The 24,008-nt window shown below is 36.3% G+C and overlaps 1 protein-coding gene across 1 annotated transcript in view; it reads right to left on the reverse strand.

Annotated features, from left to right (window-relative positions):
• The window catches only part of LOC108520592 (centlein-like), a 296,774-nt gene that overhangs the window by 118,131 nt on the left and 154,635 nt on the right, over positions 1-24,008 (reverse strand). The window contains 3 exon segments of the mRNA XM_017860004.1: positions 3,852-3,861; positions 12,782-13,308; positions 19,561-19,652. Coding sequence (XP_017715493.1) covers positions 3,852-3,861; positions 12,782-13,308; positions 19,561-19,652 — 629 coding nt within the window.

Here is a 24,008-nt window from a genome sequence, read left to right on the forward strand (position 1 = left end):
TCAGTTTCATATTCCTGGGACACTATGAGAGACACTGAGTAAAACTCTTGGTAGATGCAGACTAAAAGTGTGTAAGCTTCTTCAGCATGTACATCATGCTACAGACTCACCTAAGATTTAACAAAACCACCTAAAGTATTTCAAATAAGATTTAACAAAACCACCCAGACAACTATCAAAGCCACATATTTCTCCCATTGTACAGTGCAACTGGTATTTTACAGCCAAGTAAACTATCCTGTAGGCATTTGTGTAAATATATTCCCAGTCTATTGAGATCTTTGGGGATCTTGATTCTATTGTGTAACATATTTTACATCCCTTTCAACATCATGTTAATCACAATTTGATAAACATGCTTTGATGGAATTTAGATGTTCTGTATTTAGTGTAATTCTATTTTAAAAGGTTATTGGTTAGTCTGATAAGAATTTCCCTTGAAGAACCCATACTGGCTTTGAGAAATCACTATTTCTTTTAAGAAACATTCACAAAGTATTCTTTGATAATGTCCTAGAACTTTATTTAGGATTTATTTCAAAAACATCAACTGTAGAATTATCCTTGTGTTTTTAATATCGCAACTACACTTTTCTGTTTTCCATATTCTCATACCATTTGGGTTCTCCTTCAAAATACCCATAGCAATTGATCAAATCTACAAGTTATTTCAATATCTTAGAATTCATTATTTATGAATCAGAATACTATAATTTGCTTACATGTTCTACTATAATTGTTTACCTCTTTTTGTGTTCTATTCCTCTTTTTTGTTTGGCCAAAACTTAGCAGAAATTCAATATGTAATGCCCAAAATGGTATGAAAGGTGTCATAAAAATCAGTATATTTCATAATAAGACACTCTCAAAACAAACTATTTATATTTGATTGGAGAGCCCTTGTTGGGGGGTAGGCAGGGGCAGCAGCAGGGAGGCGTGTCTCTTAGTGATGGGACAGAGTGCTTCCTTCTCTTTATAATTCTTTATTCATTCATTATTCAAAATACATTTATTGAATGGCTACTATGCCCTATGCATGTGAAAGAATTGATGAACAAATTCTACAAATAAGTTTCCAGTCTATCCGCGAAGAAAACAATAAGTACAATAAATCTGAAATATGATATAGTATGTTATAAATTATTAAGTGCCACTGGGAAAAAAATGAGCAAGAGAAAGGAATCCAAATTATGGGAGGTAAAATGGCAGTAGGCTGAAATCTGAAATAGATTGATCATTAGTAATACTGAAGCAAAAACTTAAGAGACGGAGTTGGTTGTTTTAGATATGTGGCTAAATACATTCCAGGCAGAAGACATCATCAAACTCAAATCCCTAAGGCAGAAGTTCCTGCTTTCAGGGAGCAACAATCAGTCCAGTGTGGGTAGAACACAGTAAATATGGACTAAATACAAGGTTGAAAGCAGAGAGGGTGGTTAGGAAAGTTCTTATCATATTCCAGGCAACTGATGATAGATAAAAGAGTGATGACAACCAAACTGGTAAGAAATGGTCAACTTCTGGATATTTTTCTAAAGAAATCCACCAAGATTTCCTGATAGAGTAGATGTAATGACTGACAGAAAGACCGGAATCAAAGATGGTATCAAGCTTTTGGTCAGTGCAACTGTAAAGATAGAATTATCAATAGTGAGAAAGAGGAAGACAGCAGCTGAAATAGGCTTGGTGGGATAAAGCCCAGGAGTTTGTGTTAGGCTATTTGATATCCAAGTATGATGGTAAGTTGACAGTTAACTTCACATGTCTAAAATTCAGAGCCTGACCAACATGGAGAAACCCCATCTCTACTAAAAATACAAAATTAGCCGGGCATGGTGGCACATGCCTGTAATCCCAGCTACTCTGGAGAATCGCTTGAACCCAGGGGGCAGAGGATGCAGTGAGCTGAGATCGCAACATTGCACTCCAGCCAGGGCAACAAGAGCAAAACACCGTTTCAAAAAATAAAAATAGTAATAATAAAATAAAATTCAGAAGTGAGGTCTAGAATGGATACATACATTTTGGGGTGCCTGGGATATAGGTGGTAACAATGATGTTAATAAATATTATGAGATCACACAACAATGAGTGTAGGTTTTAACGTGTCCTCCAAAGTTCACATCTTGGAAACATAATCCTCAACGCAACAGTGTTGGGAGGTGGAATCTAATAAGAGGTGATTAGATCATAAGGCCTCATGAATGATTTAATGTTATCATGGGAGTGAGTTTGTTATATAAGAATAGGCTTGTTATAAAAGCAAATTTGGTCCCCTCTTGCTCTATCAGGCTCCTTGTCCTTCCACCTTCAGCCATGATGACACAGCCAGAAGACCCTCACCAAATGTGGTGCTCTCAACCTTGGACTTCTCAGCTTCCAGAACTGTAAGAAATAAATTTCCTTTCATTATAAGTTACCCAGTCTGTGGTATTTTTTTGTGTGTTGTTATAGTAACACAAAATGTCCAATGACTGAAGACAGTATGAGAGAATGAGGGAGAATGCCACAAAACTAACAAATGACACTGAGGTTAAATATCAGTACGAAGAAGAAAATAAAGAGTATGGTATGGCAAACTATAATAACAAGAGGTAGAAATCAACTGTGTCAAATGCTGCTGAGAGGTCAAGTAAGGTGGGGACTGAGAATCCACCTTTGAATTTGGCAAAGTGGTAGTGACCCTCAAAATAATTGTTTTAGGCTGGGCGCAGTGGCTCACGCCTGTAATCCCAGCACTTTGGGAGGCCGAGGTGGGCAGACTGCGTGAGGTCAGGAGTTCGAGACCAGCCTGGCTAACATAGTTAAACCCCATTTTTACTAAAAATACAAAAATTAGCCGGGGGTGGTGGCACAAACCTGTAGTCCCAGCTACTCGGGAGGCTGAGGTAGGAGAATCATTTGAGCCCAGGAGGCAGAGGCTGCAGTGAGCCAAGGTCACACCACTGTACTCCAGCCTGGGAGACAGAGCAAGACTGTCTCCAAAAAAAAAAAAAAAAAAATTGTTTCAGAGGGATGATGAAGGGATGAATGGAATTTGAAACAAGGATTGTATACAACTTTTTAAAATTTCACTGTCAAGGACAGCAAATACGGAGGACTACTAGGCAAAGGGGAACTAACAGGTATATAATGAATTCTCTGGTTTCCAAACATGGTCCTCCTAATTTTACCCCAATAATTGGGATAATTGCTCTGGCTAATACCGTAGCTCCTTTTGACAGTTTTTATTTCAGTATGGGGAATCCAAAATGGCCAGGGTACAATCTCAGCTTCTACCTCTATAGACCATAATTGTGTTCCCTCAAAGAACTTTCCTACCTTGGGCACCAGGACTCTCAAATCCCCTAGCCCAAGGTCATACTAATGAGAAGCAAAAACTCCTCCAGTGGGTTATTTGGTTAAATAATTACAGAGGCCACTCCAACTTAAATACTTTATTTCTGGAACTATGCATTCTTGGAGATAAAATAATAAACTCTCAGTTTAAGGCATATACCCTCACTTCAATATTGTCTACTAGCTGGTGCCATAATGGAGCCTACTGATCATCTACTGTCCTATATAGCCAGTTGCCTTTGAATAATGAAAAATATGGTAATACCAGTGAATTTAAAGACACAGAGCATTGTCATACATCCCTTGCCATAAAATGTGTCTTTTAGCTGGGTTTGGTGGCTCATACCTGTAATTCCAGCACTTTGCGAGGCCAAGACGGATGAATCACCTGAGGTCAGGAGTTTATGACCAGTCTGGCCAAAATAGTGAAACCCCATCTCTATTAAAAATACACAAATCAGCTGGGTGTGGTGGCATACACCTCTAGTCCCAGCTACTTGGGAGGCTGAAGCACGAGAATCGCTTGAACCCGGGAAGCAGAGGTTGCGGTGAGCCAAGATCACACCACTGCACTCTAGTCTGGGCAACAGAGCGAGACTCTGTCTTAAACTGAAAAGAAAATGTGTCTTTCAGTCTGTTTCTCTTGGAAAACCCTGACGAGGCCACCTCCCTACCTCCCAGTCCTACCCACAAGGTTGAGATCAAAGTTGAGCAAGTGCATCCAAGGAGGCAGTTTTCTGCAACATCATAGGGATATATAAGTCATTTTGTAAATCTAAGAATGGTGATATTGGTAAAAATACAATAGACAAATCCATACCTAAAATATTTGAACTATTGTAAAAAAGAAATTGATGCCTCCTCCATAGTGGAAGAGGCCTACTGTAATCAACCTGACACTAAGAGACTAGTTGGTTTCCTCAGGAGAATGAAGCTTTGTTTGGGATTTTGAACTGGCCTCTTCTGTCAACAGGTTGAATATTCAACAGTGCCAGTAGCCCAGTTGCCAGATAAGTTTTGGTGAAGGAAAGTCAATTTTGTTCAAAAGCTTGGAAGGAAAAATTGGAAGATTAGTGGCAGGACACCTGTGCGGTGTAGAAGCTATACCTGTTGCCATAGCCACTTTGTTCATGAGCCTATTAAGCAAGTCGCTCACATAGCTGTGAAATAGGCAAGATCTATACCATGGGTCATTTTGTTCACAGAATGGGCTTTGTGTGTATCTCTTCCAAAAAGTCCATCCGCCGACCTCCCCCTTGACCTCCGTGCCACCAATCTTCCACCAACCTCCCCACAGACCTCCCTGCCCCAATCTTCCAACTTTTCTTTCCAAGTTTTGATATACTGAAAATGCCTCCTTTGATGCACTCCCTCAACATTGATCTCAACCTTCACTACTTTTTTTGGAGTGGGAGTGGGAGGTAGAGAGGTGGATTACTCAGTGTTTTTCTGGAGAAACAGAACCAACAGGATGTATGCATGTATGTATGTATTTTTAGGAATTGGTTCACGTGATTGTGGAGGCTGGGAAGTCCAAATCTACAGTATGGTCCAGTAGGCTAGAGACTCAGGAGAACTAATGGTATAGCTTCAGTCCAAATGCCAACAGGTGGAAACCCAGGAAAGTAAAATTTCTAGTTCTAGTGTGAAGTCTGGCAGGCTAGAGACCCAGCAGAACTGATGGTGCAGGTTAAATCTGAAGACAGTTTTCTGGAGAATTCCCTCTTGCTCACAGAGGCCATTCTTTGTATTATATTCAGGCCTTCAATAGACTAAATGAGGTTCATCTCCATTCTGGAGGACAATGTGCTTTATCCGAAGCTCACTGATTTAAATGTTAACCTCATCCAAAAACACATCAAGTTGACACATAAAATTAACCACCCTATAACTCAGTTTATTTTCACAGTGTCATCCCCTCCAGGTGGGACTTAGTTCATCAGGGAAGTTCTGGTCTTTTGGTATACATAGATCATAGAAGAACTACATTTTTCTTTTTCTCAGGACACCAATTTTCTCTCTCTTGATACGATGCAAGTCATACAGCTGCTGATGGCTGTCCCGACCTGTTCATATTTTGGGTTTGTCATCAATTCTATTATAGGTGCTATCCTCGAGATTTTGGCTATGCCTTCCTATTTGTTTTGTTTATTTTGATGGGGGATTTGTGGAAATAAAATATCCACCACTGCCGCAGCCTCTTCCCAGTAGTACTAGCTTTTTAAATAGAAAACAGCTGTCAACAGAAATCGCATAGCCTTAGGTGTCTACATGTGGTTCTTGTCATGCTTGTCAGGGATTCCATATACCATGTCTGTCTGCTACAGACATATTCATAATCTTTGGTTCACTGAGTCATCTCCTCAAACCATTAATATTTCCTGTCCATAGAACTGCCCATTTTCTATTGATGTGTCTTTTTATATGACAATTTGTAAGCGATCTTAAAATCTTCTGGATATTAGTCCTTTACCTTCTTTATGTGTTGTAAATACCTTTTCCTGGTTAGTCATTTGACTTTTAACTCTTTTTATATATCTGTTATTACAGAGATGTTTAAAGTCCCATTAACGTTTTTTCATATTTGGCTCTCTATTTTCATCTCTTGCTTAAGTATACTTCCTAGAGATGCTCCAAAGTTATAAACAAAGTAATCTTGTAATTTCTTGTAATACTTTAAAAATTTTCATTGTTTCATTAAACCTCGAATCTAGGCCAAGCACGGTGGCTTGCACCTGTAATCCAAACACTTTCTAAGGTCAAGGCAGGAGGATCACTTGAGACCAGAAGTTCAAAACTAGCCTGGGCAATGTAGCAAGACCTCATCTCTACAAAAAATTTGAAAAATTAGCCAGGCATGGTAGCACATGCCTGTAGTCTCAGCTCCTAAAGAGACTGAGGTAGAAGGTAGCTTGAGCCCAGGAAGTCAAGGATGCAGTGAGCCATGATTGTGCCACAGCACTCCAGCCTGGGAAACAGAGCATGACTCCACGTCATTAAAAAAAAAAAAATCTCTATATGGATTTTGCTTTAATGTACCATACTATATTAGGTAGTCAGACAATGAATATTGTTTAATGATTCAAGGAATGTATTTGTTCACTTATTCTTCACAGTCTGCTATGTATATAATCTAGTCCTCCATCAAAAACTTAACAACATGAAAGGAACTCCACTACTTTATCCTAAGATACAGTGTCAAGAGACTAACAATATGTAAAGTTCTATGGAATCTAGATCTACAGTAACCTAGGAATCAAATGCTACGAACCTAAAGCAAGATTGCTATTTTGAGAAAGTATAGACAAACCTATTTTTGATCAATGTAGTGGAGAACACAGCAGAATCAGGACTTCAATGAGGTTCAAATGAATGTATAGGTCATTAAAAAATAGCAGTATAAAATTTCAAAGATTAAAATCTTTGCAATCATAAAACTAATAGTTCTACTAACTCTATGGAAAAAAATCTGGGTAGAATTAAAATCAGCTTGAAAAACAAATAATTTTAGCTGAAACAAGTTTATGAAGAGACGTTCATGGAACCTTTGTGTGTGGAATCTATAAACAGCAACAAAATGCAGGCCTAAAAAAGACCTGTATTCACAATTTGAAAAATAATTCTTTGTTATGTGAGACTATACTGTTTGATTGCAGAATTTTTCATATTCTTGACCACAATTGGAAATGAATGAATTAACATATACATTTCGCATATACATACAAATATCCTGAGGATGGGGTAAGAAGTGTTTCAGATAGCCAAAGAAAATGATTCCTTGTAATAATAATAAACATACAGTACTGAACATATTTTAGGTGCTATTTTAATGTTCTATCCTATTTCTTTCTCACAATGTATCCATGAATATGATCCTATCATTATGCCTATTTTATGGATAATGAAATTGAGGCATAGAGAGGTCAAATAGCATGCCTATGGTCACACAGCTAGAGGATGAGAGGACTTCAAAAGCAGTTTGTTAATAGATTCCATGTTCCTAATCCCTAGGATACACTCTAAATAACGGTAGAGTTGGCCGGGCACAGTGGCTCACGCCTGTAATCCTAACATTTTGGGAGGCCAAGGCAGGCAGATCACGAGATCAGGAGTTCAAGACCAGCCTGGCCAACATGGTGAAACCTCATCTCTACTAAAGATACAAAAAATTAGCCAGGCCTTGTGGTGCGCACCTGTAATACCAGCTACTTGGGAGGCTGAGGCAGGAGAATTGCTTGAACTTGGGAGGTGGAGATTGCAGCGAGCTGAGACTGAGCCATTGCACTCCAGCCTCGGTGATGGGGCAAGACTCCACCTCTAAATAAATAAATAAATAAAGGTAGGGTTGTGTTGGGGAGAAAAAATATGTTTCTTTTATCCAACTTATGTTCTTGGCTGAGACACTGTAAAAAATGCAGATTAGCAAAAGAAAAGCAAGCAAATTTATTTAATGTAAGTTTTACATGAAAAGGGAGCCTTCATAAGGAAATGAGGACCCAAAAAATGGTTACATGTAAGGTTTGATGAAAAACAGAAAGTTACAGGAAAATGTGGTAAGACAAAAGAGTATGAGCTAAGCATAGTAAACTGGGGGACACTTAGCATGGCTGTTCATTCAGATTCATCTTGGTGTTCCTCTGTCTTTTGAGATAAGGACGTTCCTTTCCTCTGGTATAAGGAAGCCACCTCTCACATGAGGATCTTATCATCTGTTTTAGGGGAGAAGGTCACAGAGTCATTCTCGCACCTGCCATTTTTCAAATTCCTTCAACTATATTTTGAGAGGAGTATGTGCTGAATGCCATCAGTTGTTATCATCTTTTTACAAAAGGTGGTGATGTGAGTGAATATACTGCTTTATAAAATGGAAGGAAGATGGAAAGGGCTTTAGGACTAAGGTTGAAAACTTTAAGGATCAAAATGCCATATTCCTGAAGCAAAAAGAAACGTCAAAGAGCATCAGTTTCTTGTAAAATAATTTTGAGTGAGAATAAAATGCACTAGTGGGGAGAGACTGAAGTCAGATAGGCTAAACACATAGAATCAAGGAAGTTTATGTTGTGTTTGGGAAATGTGACCAGGCAATTAAAGAAATAACTTAATGATAAGAGAAAATAGAAGTAGAAAGTATAACTGTAGGGATGGAAAAAAATGATTTTCCTTCTACCTAAGTTCTCGTTTGAGACCCCTGTAACAAAAGACAGATTAACAAGGGAAAAACAAGTAAATTTATTAACATGTGTATCACACATATAATAAATACATGGGACCACCTGGAAGTGAGTAGCTCAAAGAGGTGGCTTAGAACTCCAATTTATATAGCATCTTCAGCAAAGAAAAACAACTATTTAAATAAGTGATAACGGAAAGGAAAGGACTTGCGTCCCAAGGGGGAGCAAATTGTAGGAAGGCAAATATGTGGAAAACTAATGGTAGATGAAGGCTGTTGGTAGAATGTGTTCGTAGCTTCCTCTGGAGCTATCTCCAGGCTCATTAGGAACTCAAGTTGTATCCAGTGATTAGCTTTTATCCCTTTTTGGCAGAGAGGGGAGAATGAATACCTTTGTAAATGTATGTACTGCTTTTAGTGGGAGATAAGAGAGCTTTTCTTGTAACTGCTTTTTCCGAACTGGCTTCAGTTTGAAATAATCCTTATGCCCAAATTGCTTATTTTGGCATGGCACATTTCGCAACCCTTTATAATCTACTCAACACATTCTTATTTCTCTGCTTCTGAAACCATGCCTCAAAGAGTTAAAGAAACCAATGATAAACAGAAATTCTTGAGTTTGCAGGATGGCAGATTAAAAAAGAAACAACTTAATGAAACTCTCTCTGCTTATGAGATAAAAGAACTAGCTGAAATCAGTTGGAACCAATGTGGTTGACTGGAGTCTGCACAGAACGAGCTTGCTGATGTCACAGTCTGAAATTCCACTGCATGTTTCATACGATCCCAGAATTGCACATGCAACTTATGATAGCATGAAGAGATAACTGCTCAAGGACTTTGCAGATCTCCCCTTTCCTTTCACCAATCACCTATTAATCTCAGAATTCCCCTCCCCATCACTTTCTAAAAATACTGCTTTGAAGCCAGCCTGGAAGACAGATTTGAGCTTGACACTCCTGTCTCCTTGTGAGTCAACTTGCAATATAAAGCTTTTCTTTTCTCAAAAACCCAATGTCATAGTATTGACTTCTAGCATAAGGCAACAAGCCCCTTTTATTCAATAACACTACAAACTTCACTTCTCTTTAATTTGCTTGGAATACTGAAATTCTGTTTTTCCTCTTGAAGATACAAACAACTCCCCCTGATAAAACCCATCACTGAAAAGGCATGCTCTTGTCAATACTATTCAACTATGGAAAATAAATACTGATAAGGTGATAATCATACAATATAGTATTTTATATATACTAAATTGTATATATATATATAAAGGTCTATCTTTTCAATATCCAAGTAACTCTTATATTTTGTCTCTAAAATCTAAAAGAAAGAATCTTCTGAAGTCCCTAAAGCTCTACTGCAAGAATTTCTAGCCCTTTGAGAATTATTTGCAGCTAAGTGACTCTTGAAGGCATTCTGTCAGGCAGGAAATGTAACACTAATCACAGTGTAAAATTGAGTTTTACTGCTAAGTAACATAAATGACAATCCTATATTTTAAGAGATATTGTCTGGTATGTCTCTCAAAATATGTGACCTTGTGCACATGCACTAATGTCAGAGGTGTCTGAAACAGAGCAACTCCATTTTGAATAGGGGCTGGGTAAACTAAGGCTCAGTTATGCCAGGAGGCATTCCCAGTAGATAAGGCAATCTAAGTCACAGGATGAGATAGGAGGTCAGCACAAGATACAGGTGATAAAGACCTTGCTGATGAAACAGCCTTCAGTAAGGAAGTTGGCTAAACCCACCAAAACCAAGACAGTGATCAGAGTGACCTCTGGTCATCCTCACTGCTATATTCCCACCAGTGCCATGACAATTTACCTATGCCATGGCAACATCAGGAAGTTACTCTATATGGTCTAAAAAGGAGAGGCATGAATAATCCACTCCTTGTTTAGCATATAGTCAAGAAATAACCATAAAAATGGGCAACCGGCAGCCCTCGGGGACTGCTCTGCCTATGGAGTAGCCATTCTTTTACTCCTTTACTTTCTTAATAAATTTGCTTTCACTCTGCTCTATGGACTTGCCTCAAATTCTTTCTTGTGTGAGATCCAAGAACCCTCTCTTGGGATCTGAATTGGGACTTCTTTCTGGTAACACTAATATGATAAAATTAAAAGTGTGTATTAGTAAATTACCTAACTATTGCTTATTTATTCATACATACATATTTGCACATAAGTAAATGGCACCACTTTATTATGAATAGTGTGGTAGTACCAAGTGGTTAAGATAGAATTAGTAGCTAGCACTAGACTTTCCTTGAAGATATAGACAATGTTTAGTGGGTGTGAAGTAACTTTTTACCTCTAATTGCCATTGAGAGAAGGAAAGAAGAACCTGAGTAAGACCAAAATGGGAATGCAGATTTGGTCCTTTGGCCTTTCCTTCATAAATATGTTTTCTGAGTTTCTTTAACTGCCTGAGGACAAGGGGCTCGAGTACATGATGTTTAAAACAGTGTTTTCAAACTTGTCTGCACATTGGATTCAACAGGGAAACTTGAAAAAATACTTAGGCCTGTATCCCACTCCAAAGGTTATAAATTAATTCGTCTGGGGTGTGACCTAACCTTTGGAATTTTTATAAGACCTCCAGGTGCTTCTAATACACAAACAAGTTTGGGGACCACATTTTAAGGTAATTTTCAGTTCTATGTCTGTGATTAGGAAAAGTATCCGGAGACATTCCAAATCTAAAACAGAATCACTATTAGGGATTTAAAAGCAAAACAAAATAAAAAACTAGGGAAAATCAAAGGACATATGTCATCATAAAACACGGCAGAATTTTTAAAATTATGACAAATTGGGCAATTTGTTAGCAATTATGGCAATACTGAACTTCCCTACTGTCTGTATGTAAAAAAGAGGTGTTCTATCATTCATCTTTGTGGTTTTGTTACAAGAAAGGGGTCCTGACCCAGACTCCAAGAGAGGGTTCTTGGATCTCGCACAAGAAAGAATTCAGGGGGAATCCACAGTGCAAAGTGTAAGCAAGTTTTTTAAGAAAGTAAATTTCTAATTTTTCCTAAATTAGAAAAATGTAATTTTAGTAGTCATGTGGTCCTCAGTTTATAAGTAAGCCATAAAAGAATGGCTACTCCAGAGACAGAGTAGCCCCGAGGGGTGCTGGTTGCCCATTTTTATGGTTATTTCTTGATGATATGCTAAACTAGGGGTGTATTATTCATGCCTCCCCTTTTTAGACCATATAGGGTAACTTGGTGATGTCACCATGGTATTTGTAAACTGTCATGGCACTGGTGTGAGTGTAGTAGTGAAGACAACCAGAGATCACTCTTGTGGCCGCCTTGGTTTTGGTGGGTTTTGGCCGACTCCTCTACCACAACCTGTTTTATCAGCAAGGTCTTTAAGACCTATGTTTTGTACTGACCTATGTCATCCTGTGACTTAGAATGTCTTAACCATCTGGAAATGCAGTCTGGTAGGTTTCAGCCTCATTTTACCCAGCTCCTATTTAAGATGGAGTTGCTCTGGTTCACACGCCTCTGACAGTTTCACTGATGTGTTTCAAGTGCATATATGAATGTATAGCCAGGGATAAGAGAAAGAAGCATTATAGATTTTTAGTATCCTCCTATTGCTGTTCACTAGGGGTACATATCTTAAGACTAGGAATCTGTAGAGCTATAACTTTAAAGAACTAATTTTTAACCAACTTTCAATTAAAGTTAGTACAATGACTTTGCATAATACATACATAAAATAATTAGTGAAGATGGTTCTTAATTTAAAGGATGTTAAACAGCTTGTAGACATCTGGTAACAAGCTGAAATGGGTCATTCAAAATTTATCTAACTAAATTAAGGGGGAAAATTGTTTCTCCTCCCAGGTTGGCATGTCACAAGATAACTAAACCGACTTAGTAGGCTTGCCTGGGAATCCTTAGCTGTCAGTGGTGAATATGCAAAGGGCCAGCAAATTAAATCAACCTGCCAAACTGTCAATTTCAAGCCTCATGACTGCATGAAAATAGCATCACTGGAAGAAATCAAGCATTGCCTTCTTTTGGGTTTCCTGGCACCTATTCAAATACGCATGCAGTTGTGGCTAATTTTGCATGCAAATTTCAGTCAATAAGCTCAGAACAAGACCTCCCAAGATATTTCAAAGGATCTGACAGTATTTTTTCTGAATACCAAATCGACAGTAGTTGAAATTCAATCTCCATTTGCTAGTGCTTTACATATGCACAGTGTCCCCACCACAGAGCTAAGTTAATGAGAGCCTTACCTGCTTTCACTCACATCCTCCCAGCCGTCCTTGCTGAGGTTCTCAAACACATTGCTCATAACCTTGATGGAGTGATTGAGAACAGTGTGGTGACGACCCACAGAGCAATTTTTCTTGGCAGCTTTAAATTTAACCTTGGTCATAGTTGTCTTACAATCATATCGTCCAGATCTCACTTCCGTGGTAGCCATCTCAGATTTAGCTTTGTCTGCTGATTTCTCCATTGGGTTGATCAGCTCTTCATTTTCATTTCTCAATGCATTAGCTTCTGCCACTTGTCTCCTTAGGAAAGTGACTTCTCTCTCCAGCTCACTGATTTTTACTTGAAGCTCAGTATTTTCTTTTTCTACACCTTTATTCCCCTTTATTATCTGTTCTAGCTCTTTTTCTCTGGTCTCGGTATCTTCTTGTTGCTGTTTTAAGAGGGATTTCAGAAAATCATTTTCTTTCATTAATTTTTTATTCCCTTCTTTTAATTTTCTCGACCTTTTCTCAAAAGATTTCAGCCGATTTTCCAACTCAATGACCTAAAGAGAAGAGTTTATTCTTTCAAGAATCCAAAACCATAATCTACTATACTTTATTATCATTTCTAACTTATGAAATAAAAATTACATTTAGCACAAGGACAAAACAAATCTAAAGTACTTAATTTCTAGATAATTCTAAGGCGGTTTAGATGAATACATTCAAAAATGCAATAATATATCTGTTGAATAAAGGACAGATGGTAAAAGAAGGTAAAATTCTACACAGTGACAGAACTAAGTATGCTAATAAACTGCAGTGTCTTCTGAGATCATAAGTGCCTTGGCTATATATTCTATTCATTATTCTATTGTGGAAAAAATATTACAGAGAAAATAACATACACAAAAGTCTAAAAGTAGACACATAAACTGTATTAATAAATAAACTTTTTTCAATATTCAACAATCATATGAAAAAGGAATGACAATACAAAGTAATTTACTGAGGCTGCTTTTTTCCTAAATTAGAAAAATGTAATTTTAGTAGTCATGTGGTCCTCAGTTTATGTGATAAAGGAACAGCTTACCAAAATAATAAAGTCTAGCAATTTTAAATTACAATGATTTCAAGATTGCATATATATTAAAATCTTACCATTTATTTCAATAAACAATGCTTGTATTGTAGGACATAGCAATGGTAACACACACTTCCTAATCTTAAGGAATTTCAAAATCATTTGGAAAGACAGACATTTGCATAAATAAACCTAATAAAGGATATAATCTAAGTGTCATAAGTCTGGGCAATTAATTCCAATTCATAAGTTCAAATATTTCATGGAGGAGTTGACTTACATTTAGATCTTATTAATAATAAGCATTATTGTTTGTAAACTGCATTCTACTATTTACAAAATAGTTTCAAAAACACGATCAACATGATCTCTTCTGGCCATCTCAAAACATGAGGTATGTGGAACTAACAATTATCTTTCCAGACAGGAAAAAGAGGTTCTGCAAACTTAAATTTCACAGAGGTAAACCTTTCTGAGATTGACCTGGGATCCAAATTCAGGATTTTGTGCCCCTCCCACTATTCAACAAGGCATATGAGAAGAAGAATTACTCAGATATGTATGAAAAATGAACAAAGATTTGGACTCAAGAAAAAACTGGAGACAAGCAAAACAATCCAAATGACTGAAAAGGTATATGAACTCTTTTTACTTTTAAAACAAAACTCTTCAAAGAAACATGTTTGATACACTGACAACTCCAATGGTCTGAATACTTTTGTCCCTCACAAAATTCATTATGTTGAAACCTGATCACTAGTGTGATGGCATGATGAGGTGGGGCCTTTGGAAGGTGATTGGATCATGAGGGTGGGGCCCTCGTGAATGGGATTAGTGCTATTAAAAGAGACCTCAAGGTGAGGACACAGCAAGAAGGCACCATCTATGAACCAGAGAGAGAGTCCTTACAAGACACTGAATCTTGGATCTTGGACAGTTGGATCTTGGACAACAAGTTTCTATTGTTTATAATCCTCTCAGTTTTAGTATTTTTTATAGCCGACTGAAGGGACTAAGACAATAACCAATGATTCAAAATAATAATATTCCAGAAATATACAAGATAAAACATACATATTCTTAACACTTTCCAGTTTACGAAACTTTACTTATAATAGTGAAGATGTAAATTGTTTCCTAAACATGAGTTTCAGTCATGTCTGATTTACACATCCTTCTATATTATCTTTTTTTTTTAACGTTCAACCCCTTTCATTTAAATCAACATTAATTTACTAAGTGACTATACTATCCTGGGGCATGGGTATTTCTCAACACAGTATGAAGAATCTCACCTAATTTCAATCACTTCTACTCCATGGTATGATATATTAACCTACTATTGGACATATGTTCTTAAAGGACCTACTTACGACCTGGAATAAAGGTATCTGAAAAATTTTGTCTCAAACTATTGTAGACTTCTGCCTATTTCTGTGAAAGAGATTGTATTGTTCCTTCTCAATGTAAACACTTTATTGAGGAGCTGATTAATGTGATAAAAAATACAGTGTTCAAGAAAAAAATCTATGCCAGAATCCTTTTACTTTTCCAAATCACTCTACCTCTAAATTTTATTGAAGGATTTTTAATCACTGCCCAAATCAGTATACTTTTCATAAATATATTTTAAAATACTTTTGCATATTAGATTCCAAAGGGGAGTGAGTAAAATATACTCTATTTTTTAAATACATATTTGATGCAAGTAAACAATTACACTTTCTTTGAGTCAAGATCTCACTATATTGCCCAGGCTGGAGTGCAGTATTTTTTATAGCCGACTGATTCACTTCAGCCTTGACCTCCTGGGCTCAAGTGATCCTCCCACCTTAGCCTCCAAAGGAGCTGGAACCAGAGGCATGTACCATCACACCTGGCTAACTTTTTATTTTTTGTAGAGATGGGGTCTCATTGTGTTGCCTTGACTGGTCCACACTTTTTTTTAAAAAGTGACTTTGGTGATACAAAATATTAATAAGAAGCAGTGTGTTTTAGGGGAAATAGAATTTTGAATCAGGTCTATATCTCACTTCCAACTCTACTTGCTTTAGCTGGTGAAATATTAAAGGTATTTTACCTTTAGTTTCCTCATCTGTGAAATGAGGATAGTAATACCTATATCTTACAGTTTTGTTGGGAGTATTAAATGTGATCATAAACCATAATTCCTGACAGACAGTAAGTAGTAAACAATTTACTATCATTATCATTATTACTGTTTCTATTATCATTCACCTTAACATCTACCTAATAAAACTGCTGTAACTAAAATATAATTACTTGTGATGAATATTCTGAATTAGCCATTAAATCAGCTGTATATTTCAATTCAATTAAAATATGTTACAAATAAATATAACAAATAAACATCTTAAATTTGAGATTCCAATTCTGGAAATTACCATTTTTTTTCTTCTAACTAAAATCTACTTAAGTTTGGGGACAACTCATTAAAATTTTACATACGTTGGGGCTCAGAATACAACACACCAAAATATGCCACTTTGGCTTGCCAAGCACCTTGAATTGAAGGTCACTGGAAGTGCCTCAGAAGCAAGATCTCCTGCCCTCCTGTCACCCGCCCCATTTTCTCCCATAAAGTAAGTCACATCAAACATAATTCCTCTTCCCTAAGGCAGGTCATACAAACTAGAACTCCTCTCCCCAAAAGCAAGCTGTAAAACCAAGAAAGGTAACTTTCTCCCTTCTCAGTTCTCCCTTGAAGACTTTCATTCCAGACGGGTCCTGTCCCATACCTGGGAAGGAAGGAAGTCTACACAGAGGGCAAGAAGAATCTGAGCAGACAGGCCTTGCTTGGTTTGCCCCTCCTTAGCCTATTACCATAGACATACCCTTTTGTATAGATACATTTCTACATGGCTATCCTTTCTTTATCGAACCTAAGCATATAAATAGACAGTTTTCTCTGGGTCTTTGTTTTTGAAGCCTCCGGTGGCACATAAAACTTTGATTAAATAAATGTTATGTATTTCTCGTGTTAAACTGCCTTTTATTATAGGAGTGTCAACTGTGGCCCTTATGATAGATGAGGAAAGATGCCACAACTTTCCACCTCTATACACATACCAATTGAAGATGTCTGTGGTTTTAAGGTCTGTTAACTGCCTAACGTGAATGTATGTTTAATCATGAGAACTGGTCAAAATTATTTAAGTTTAAAATGGAGGACAAATAACAAAACAGAGACACTACTTCTAAACATTTTGAAAAGGGAAAATCCATAGCACTTATTCAAGTGTTATTCAAGGTATACTCAAAATTGTTAAACTGATTTTAATCCTTCAAAACAGAAAAGTAAATTTCAATACATATTTGAGAATGAAAGTCTGGGGAACTGTTAAAAGTATTCAATTTGTGGATTATAATTCAGCTCAAGCCCACGTTTTCTTATAATATTGAACATTTAAAATAATATACCAAATAGATGGCTCTTTTCAGGCCAGGTGTGGTGGCTCATGCCTGTAATGCCAGCACTTTGGGAGGCTGAGACAGGTGGATTACTTGAACCCAGGAGTTCAAGACCAGCCTGGCCAACATGGTGAAACCACACCTCTACAAAAAACACAAAAATTAGCCAGGCATGGTGGCACACGCCTGCAGTCCCAGTTACCTGGGAGACTGAGGCACGAGAATTGCTTGAACCTGGGTGGCGGAGGTTGCAGTGAGCCAGCACTGCCCACTGCACTCCATCCTGGGCGACAGAGCAAGACTCTGTCTCAAAAAAAAAAAAAAGGGCTCTTTCCAAAACTGAAATAAAATACCTGACATCATGAAGCTATGAAGAGTGTAGTTTGCTAGGTTTGCCATAACAAAGTATAACAGAGTAGGTGACTTAAACAACAGAAATTTATTTTCTCACATTCCTGGAGTCTAGAAGTCCAAGATCAAGGTGTCAGCAGGGTTGGTTTCTTCTGAGGCCTTTCTCCTTGGCTTGTAAATGGCTATCTTTTCCCTGTGTCTTCACATGGACTTCCCTCTGTATTTGTCTGTATTCTAATTTCCTTTTTTTAAATAAAGACACCAGTCATGTTGAATTAGGGCTGACCCTAATAGCCTTATTTTAACTTAATTACCTCTTTAAGGACCCTATCTCCAAATGAATGTAAACACTCTGAGATAATACAGCTTAGGACTCTTAATATATATAAATGTGGGGGGTAGAACACAATTCTGCCAATAACAATGTGAAATGTTAATATATTATTTTTAAAATAATCTGCTCATATGTTTCATTTCTACTGTATATAAATATTGTTTTCATCTTATTACTGTTTTTTAAATTTATTTTGAGTGAGTTTCATATATAACCTTTTAAAATAATGAAACTCAAACATGAGGAATTAACTTGTGATTGATAAAACTACATTAGGTAAATATAAAAAATAGTATACTAATGAAAATAATTTATGTTGGTTGTTCAGGTCTTAAAATGGATGTCTGGATCTACTATTGTAGTATTCATTTATGGCCGATGGAATGAAATAATGGCTTTCTTTAGGGTTTCTACCCTAAGGCAAGAAAAAGTGGCATAGTATTATATATCCATAGATACAAAAATCATATAAAACCTGGCAAATAAAAATATTATTCTGAAAAAAAGATGATAAGCTAGTGTGAACTGTATGACATCCTAGCTGGTAGTGCACAGATTAATTCAATTAATCATTTTACCTAAAGACAAATGAATGTAAGCATTTCTAGTTCTCTGTGTTACTATGTTAACTTGATATGTGTCATTCAGTAACAATGAGATGACAGCCTTTGTGACCTGACAAGTTGTTAGAAGTATGAACAATCACATCATCTGCTGTAAATCACTAGATTTCCTACAAGTCAATTCAGAGATGTAACAAAATATAAGCAACTATGTTAATATTTTTGTTTATATATTTGTACATTTTCAGCGTTATCTAAGTATTAAGGTTTTGTAAAAAACTAAAATCAATCTAATGCAGCCAAATGACAAGCACTTACAAGAACAAACTATTTAAAGATTATTTTCTTTATAACAAAGTGTTAATAATTAGATCTACTTAACTGAACTTGATAACAATGTATTCATTTATAAAAATACAAATTAAGTATAAGATTATAAGAGTAAATGTTAGTATTTTAAAATGGTATTTTACTATTAATGATAGACATGTTATAACATGACTATAAGGTTTACATGGATGGTCTTACTAAAACATAAAAAGCTGTACTAAATTATATTGGTATAATTTTTTATCTAAAATGAGATGAGCCACGTACATTTTCATGTTTAACATTAAAACTATAAACATATTACCATTTTACTGAGGTAAAGCTATAACTATGCTCAGTATTTTAGTTCAAATATTACAATCTCTATATTTGTGGAAGTATAGCACAGTCTTATTAAAATATATTTTAAACTTAAACTAAGTTATAACTAACAAGCACATAGAGTCTACATTTCTATAATTTCTATTTTTTTCATTTTCTCCATTTCACCTTTTGAAAATAATTTTAATCTACGTCAATGGAAGCACAAGCGTTTATACATTTATTTCACTAACATTGATTTTTTTTACACCATTTTGGCAAGCCAATGATTTTGAATTATGAATTTAAATTAAGGATTCACACAAGGTTTACATTCATAAGCCCTCGTTTTAAAATATAATCCTTTATGTTAAAATTCAGATTTAACTTGCTCAGCTCAATATCTTAAAGATTAGACTACCTTCTGTAATGTCTGCTCCAACATTTCTTTTCCATTCTTCTCTGGAGTACTCCTCTTGACCTCATCGTCTTCACCAGATCTAAAGAGCTGTTCTGGTAGAGAATAAATAATATATTATGATACCACGTGTGCTGCTGAAATACTGTCCTGTCATTTTAAGCAAAAGGGTTCCATGGTTTTTCAATTGTGAATAATCTAGGGTATTTTCTTGTCAAGTATTTTGACCAGTAACTAAACAATGACCCTTTTCAAGATTTTAGTCACACAATTAAGTATCTTTTAGTGTCACTTTTTTTTTTTTTTTTTTTTTTTTTTTTTGCAGTGTAAGATTTTTCAAAAGTACAATAGATCTTCAGGTTAACAATGCTACACTTTTATTCCTATTTTCATTCTTTTGTAGACTATTCCCCCTTTGCCTTAAAAGCAGAATTCATTGCCTTTTTATCTACACAGTCACTACTAGTTTTGTTCTCTGGATCTTGTTCCCTGCCAGGAGGATCACAGTGATTGCTGAACAAAGCAAACAGTAACAGAATTAGGGTGGACTGAAATCGTAACACCCCCTACCACAACCTTTTTTTCAAGTGAAAGATCATGCACTGGGCAAGGTAAACCATACAAATAACTCTTCTAGAAATACTGTGACTTCATAACAAATAGAAAGCTAGGTATATGGGTGAGGTTATAGCTACAAATCATTCCTACACTAGCTATACATTTGACTACCAAAACCTTCTCAACCAAGCCAAAACCTACAAGTAACTTAACAACCTTAAAGAAAAAATGAAATAATAAAACTTCAGTTAATACTAAAACCAAAATATATCAAATCCTATAAATAACTTTTTTCTTATCAGATAAATTACTATGACAAATTTTACTAACATTTTCTTAGTGAATTACTTTTGGAATATAACATTTCTTAAGGAATAAAAGGGGGACAAAAAAGAATATATAAAACTAAAAGGATATATATCTGTGTTAGCCTGAGATGATTTTGCTTTAAAGTATGCTTGGCTGCTGTAGGTCAGTGTAAAATTTTGATTTCTCAACAAAGGAAAAAGAAAACAATATTATTCTCTGTAGAGTAGAAATCCTCCTGGTATAAACAGTGACTAACAAGTTTGTTAGAGTGAATTAGGCATTTCTTTTGTCTTTGAAAAATGACATACCCAATTAAAACTTCTGTACTTATGAAATAAATAGAACACTATCCTAAGGATAATAAAAACTAGGATAGGTAGAATTTGTCACCTGGGGAATAAGTACCTTCACCTTGATAATAATCTATCAGTTCCCAAGTTTCTTCTTCTAGTCCCCTAACACCATGGTGCTGAATTCATTTACAACAATCTTTCAGCAATATAGAAATAATATGCAAATACAATTCATCCTTTCTAGTCATTTAAATATCTGGTATATTTCTGAGTGAAATATTTAATCTTAAAAATAATAGTTCTATATTCAAACAGCATGGGATGCCAACAATAGCTAAATACTTCCAATAAAATAAATGATGAAGACTGATTTAAAAATGAATTTGTCTGCTGCTTATTTGCTCCTGGATGTGTGCAAGGTCCACTGGTGGATTGTCTAACCATGTTCACCTGTACTTATCTGCTGAAGTTTGTTTCTCCCCTTCACAGGTTTATATAGAACGCTCAAGAAGCTAAGCTCATGCCATGGAAAGAAATGAGGATCCAATTTTCTGGCCCTTGATTCTCTTTCTCTTCCAGGATCTCAGGATTTGGAAAATAAACCAAGAACACCTAGTTAGAAATACACACTCCTATTTCTTTCCTATGGTAGACATGTGAGCATATGCTTCACTTTACTGGAGATTTAATTTCAATATTTTAGTTTTAAATGCTTTACTTTTACTAGCATAAACATTCATTCTAATTTATATTCTTCAGGAGTTTCTTCTCTCCATTTTTTCTTTTTTGCATTAACTTTTAATTTTGCTTATTCATAGTTATTTAAGCTTATTATATTCTATTTTCTACATTTTTTCTTTTAATCCTCTTGGCTTAAATAATATAAAGTTTTCTGCAATCTTTTACTTTGTATTCTTCTTTTAGATTCTTTCTTTTAACAAATGATTTTAAAAATCTATTATCATTGTATTTCACTTTTAGGAAAAGAAAATGAGAATCATAGTGGATAAGTTTTACTTCAGAAGGTACTTGTGATACAATAAGAAACATATACAGTTGTTCCTGTTGCAGGAACCTTCCTGGGATACCTAAATCCAACCATGCTCGTGTCCCTGATGTAGCATTTGCATATAACCTATGCACATCCTCCTGTATACTTTAAATAATCTCTATATTACTTAGAATAACTAATACAAAGTAAACGCCACATAAATATTGTTATACCATATTGTTTAGGGAATAACAAGATAAGTCTATACATGTTCAATACAGATACAATTTTTTTTTCAAATATTTTAGATCTGCAGTTGGCTGAATCCAGGGATGTGGAACCCATGAATACAGAGGGCCCACTGTATTTGGATTTTGTCCCCAATTCCTGAAACATAGTTTCAAAAACCTTTGAAATTTCTTGAGTAATAGGAGCATCCTTTGTTATTACAAGCAAAGCATAACAAGCTCCTTTCAACCGTATCAGAGTTTATGCTTAATAAGATGATTCCTGGTGAGCCCCTAGATAGGTTCAAGATGAGGACCGGCTGCAAGAGGAGGCAACCATGTGATTAGATGGTTTTAACATCCAGCCCCACCACCAGGTCTCTGCAGAGGGAAGAGGAAATGGAGATTGAATTGAATCACCAACGGCCAATGATTGAATCAATGATGGCTACTTAATGGAAGCTCCATAAAAAACTCTATGGAGTTTGGAGAAATTCCAAGTTGGTAAACACATTGAGGTGCTGAAGGTGGCATGCTCAGAAAGGACATGAAAGCTTCCTGTTCCTTCCTCCATACCATGAACTATGCAACTCTTCTATTTGGCTGTTTCTGAATAGTATCCTTTATAATAAACAAGCAATAGTAAATGGAAAACTTTTCTGAGCCATTCTAGCAAACTAACAAATCTGAGGAAGGACTCCTGGGAACCCCCAATTTAAACTCGGTTGGTCAGAAATACAGGTGGAAACCTGGGACTTGTGATTGGGATCTAAAATGGGGGCAGTCTTGTGGGACAGAGTCCTTAATCTGTAGGGTCTGCACTAATTCTAAGTAGTTACAACTGAACTGAATTGCCCAACTGGAGTTTGGAGAAGCAAAGAATTGGTTGTTGGGTGGAAGAAAAAACCTATATAATTGGTGTCAGAAGTATTGTGAGTAAAAATAACTCTAAACACTGTTTCAGATAAGTGAATTAGGGATAAATAGGCAATAATCAGCAAGACCTGCCATGAAAAGTTTTGGTTTTGTGTTAATTAAAATCATTGCCTTAGGCAAGATAAAGTCAGATAAGCCAACTATAATTAGAACCCATCTCCTCTGGAAGTAACCATAAGCCAGTGAAAACTCAACTCCCATTTCTGATGAATGAAATGGCAAGAAATAAATCCTGTTTCTGATGAGCAGGAGAGAATTTCATTTATTTGATATGACTGTTATACTTGGCACCTCTTTCTGGAGACCAAGACCATCTCCTTTGAGTTTACCTGGGCAGGAGGCCTGGGAAGAATCTATTCAATCGGTAAAAGTTCAAAGACAAGTAGCCCATTTTGTTATCAGCCACAAATATTCTAAAAGGAAGTTACCAGGACAATGTAAGTATCTTTTTCTAGGACGAGAGGTAGGAAAACAGAGGGATAAGTAGGTTTTGTGTTTTTTTTTTCCATTTTATTTACTGTAACTTACACCCAATAAATAGGCTTCCTTGCCTTAAAAATAAAATGTCTTTAAGCTGGGGACTTGCTGGACTCGATCCTATTAGCTCACTGGATGAATCAGGGGAATTTGAACATGCTGTCTTTAATTCCTCTAGCTAGCTTGAAAGCCATGTGTAACACCCCCTTTTTATTTTATGCTATTCCTTAAGCCCATACTTTTAAAATATTTTAGACTGTTTATTTTCTACTTCCAAGTGCTTCATATTTTAATTTCTTTATATTTAAATGAATTAGTTTTGTGAAGTTTAACACTGTAATTGTGTTTCTGATTTCATATAAATTTCATGTTACAGGCTGGGCATGGTGGCTCACGCCTGTAATCCCAGCACTTTGGGAGGCCAAGGCAGGTGGATCATGAGGTCAGGAGATCGAGATCATCCTGGTTAACATGGTGAAACCCCGTCTCTACCGAAAATACAGAAGAATTAGGCGGGCGTGGTGGTGGTCGCCTGTAGTCCCAGCTACTCAGGAGGCTGAGGCAGGAGAATGGTGTGAACCTGGGAGGCGGAGCTTGCAGTGGCCTGAGATCACCCCACAGCCCTCCAGCATGGGCGACAGAGCAAGTCTCCATCCCCCC

The sequence above is a fragment of the Rhinopithecus bieti genome, unplaced genomic scaffold (assembly GCF_001698545.2).
Source record: "Rhinopithecus bieti isolate Rb0 unplaced genomic scaffold, ASM169854v2 scaffold_51780, whole genome shotgun sequence".
Classification (NCBI taxonomy): Eukaryota; Metazoa; Chordata; class Mammalia; order Primates; family Cercopithecidae; genus Rhinopithecus; species Rhinopithecus bieti.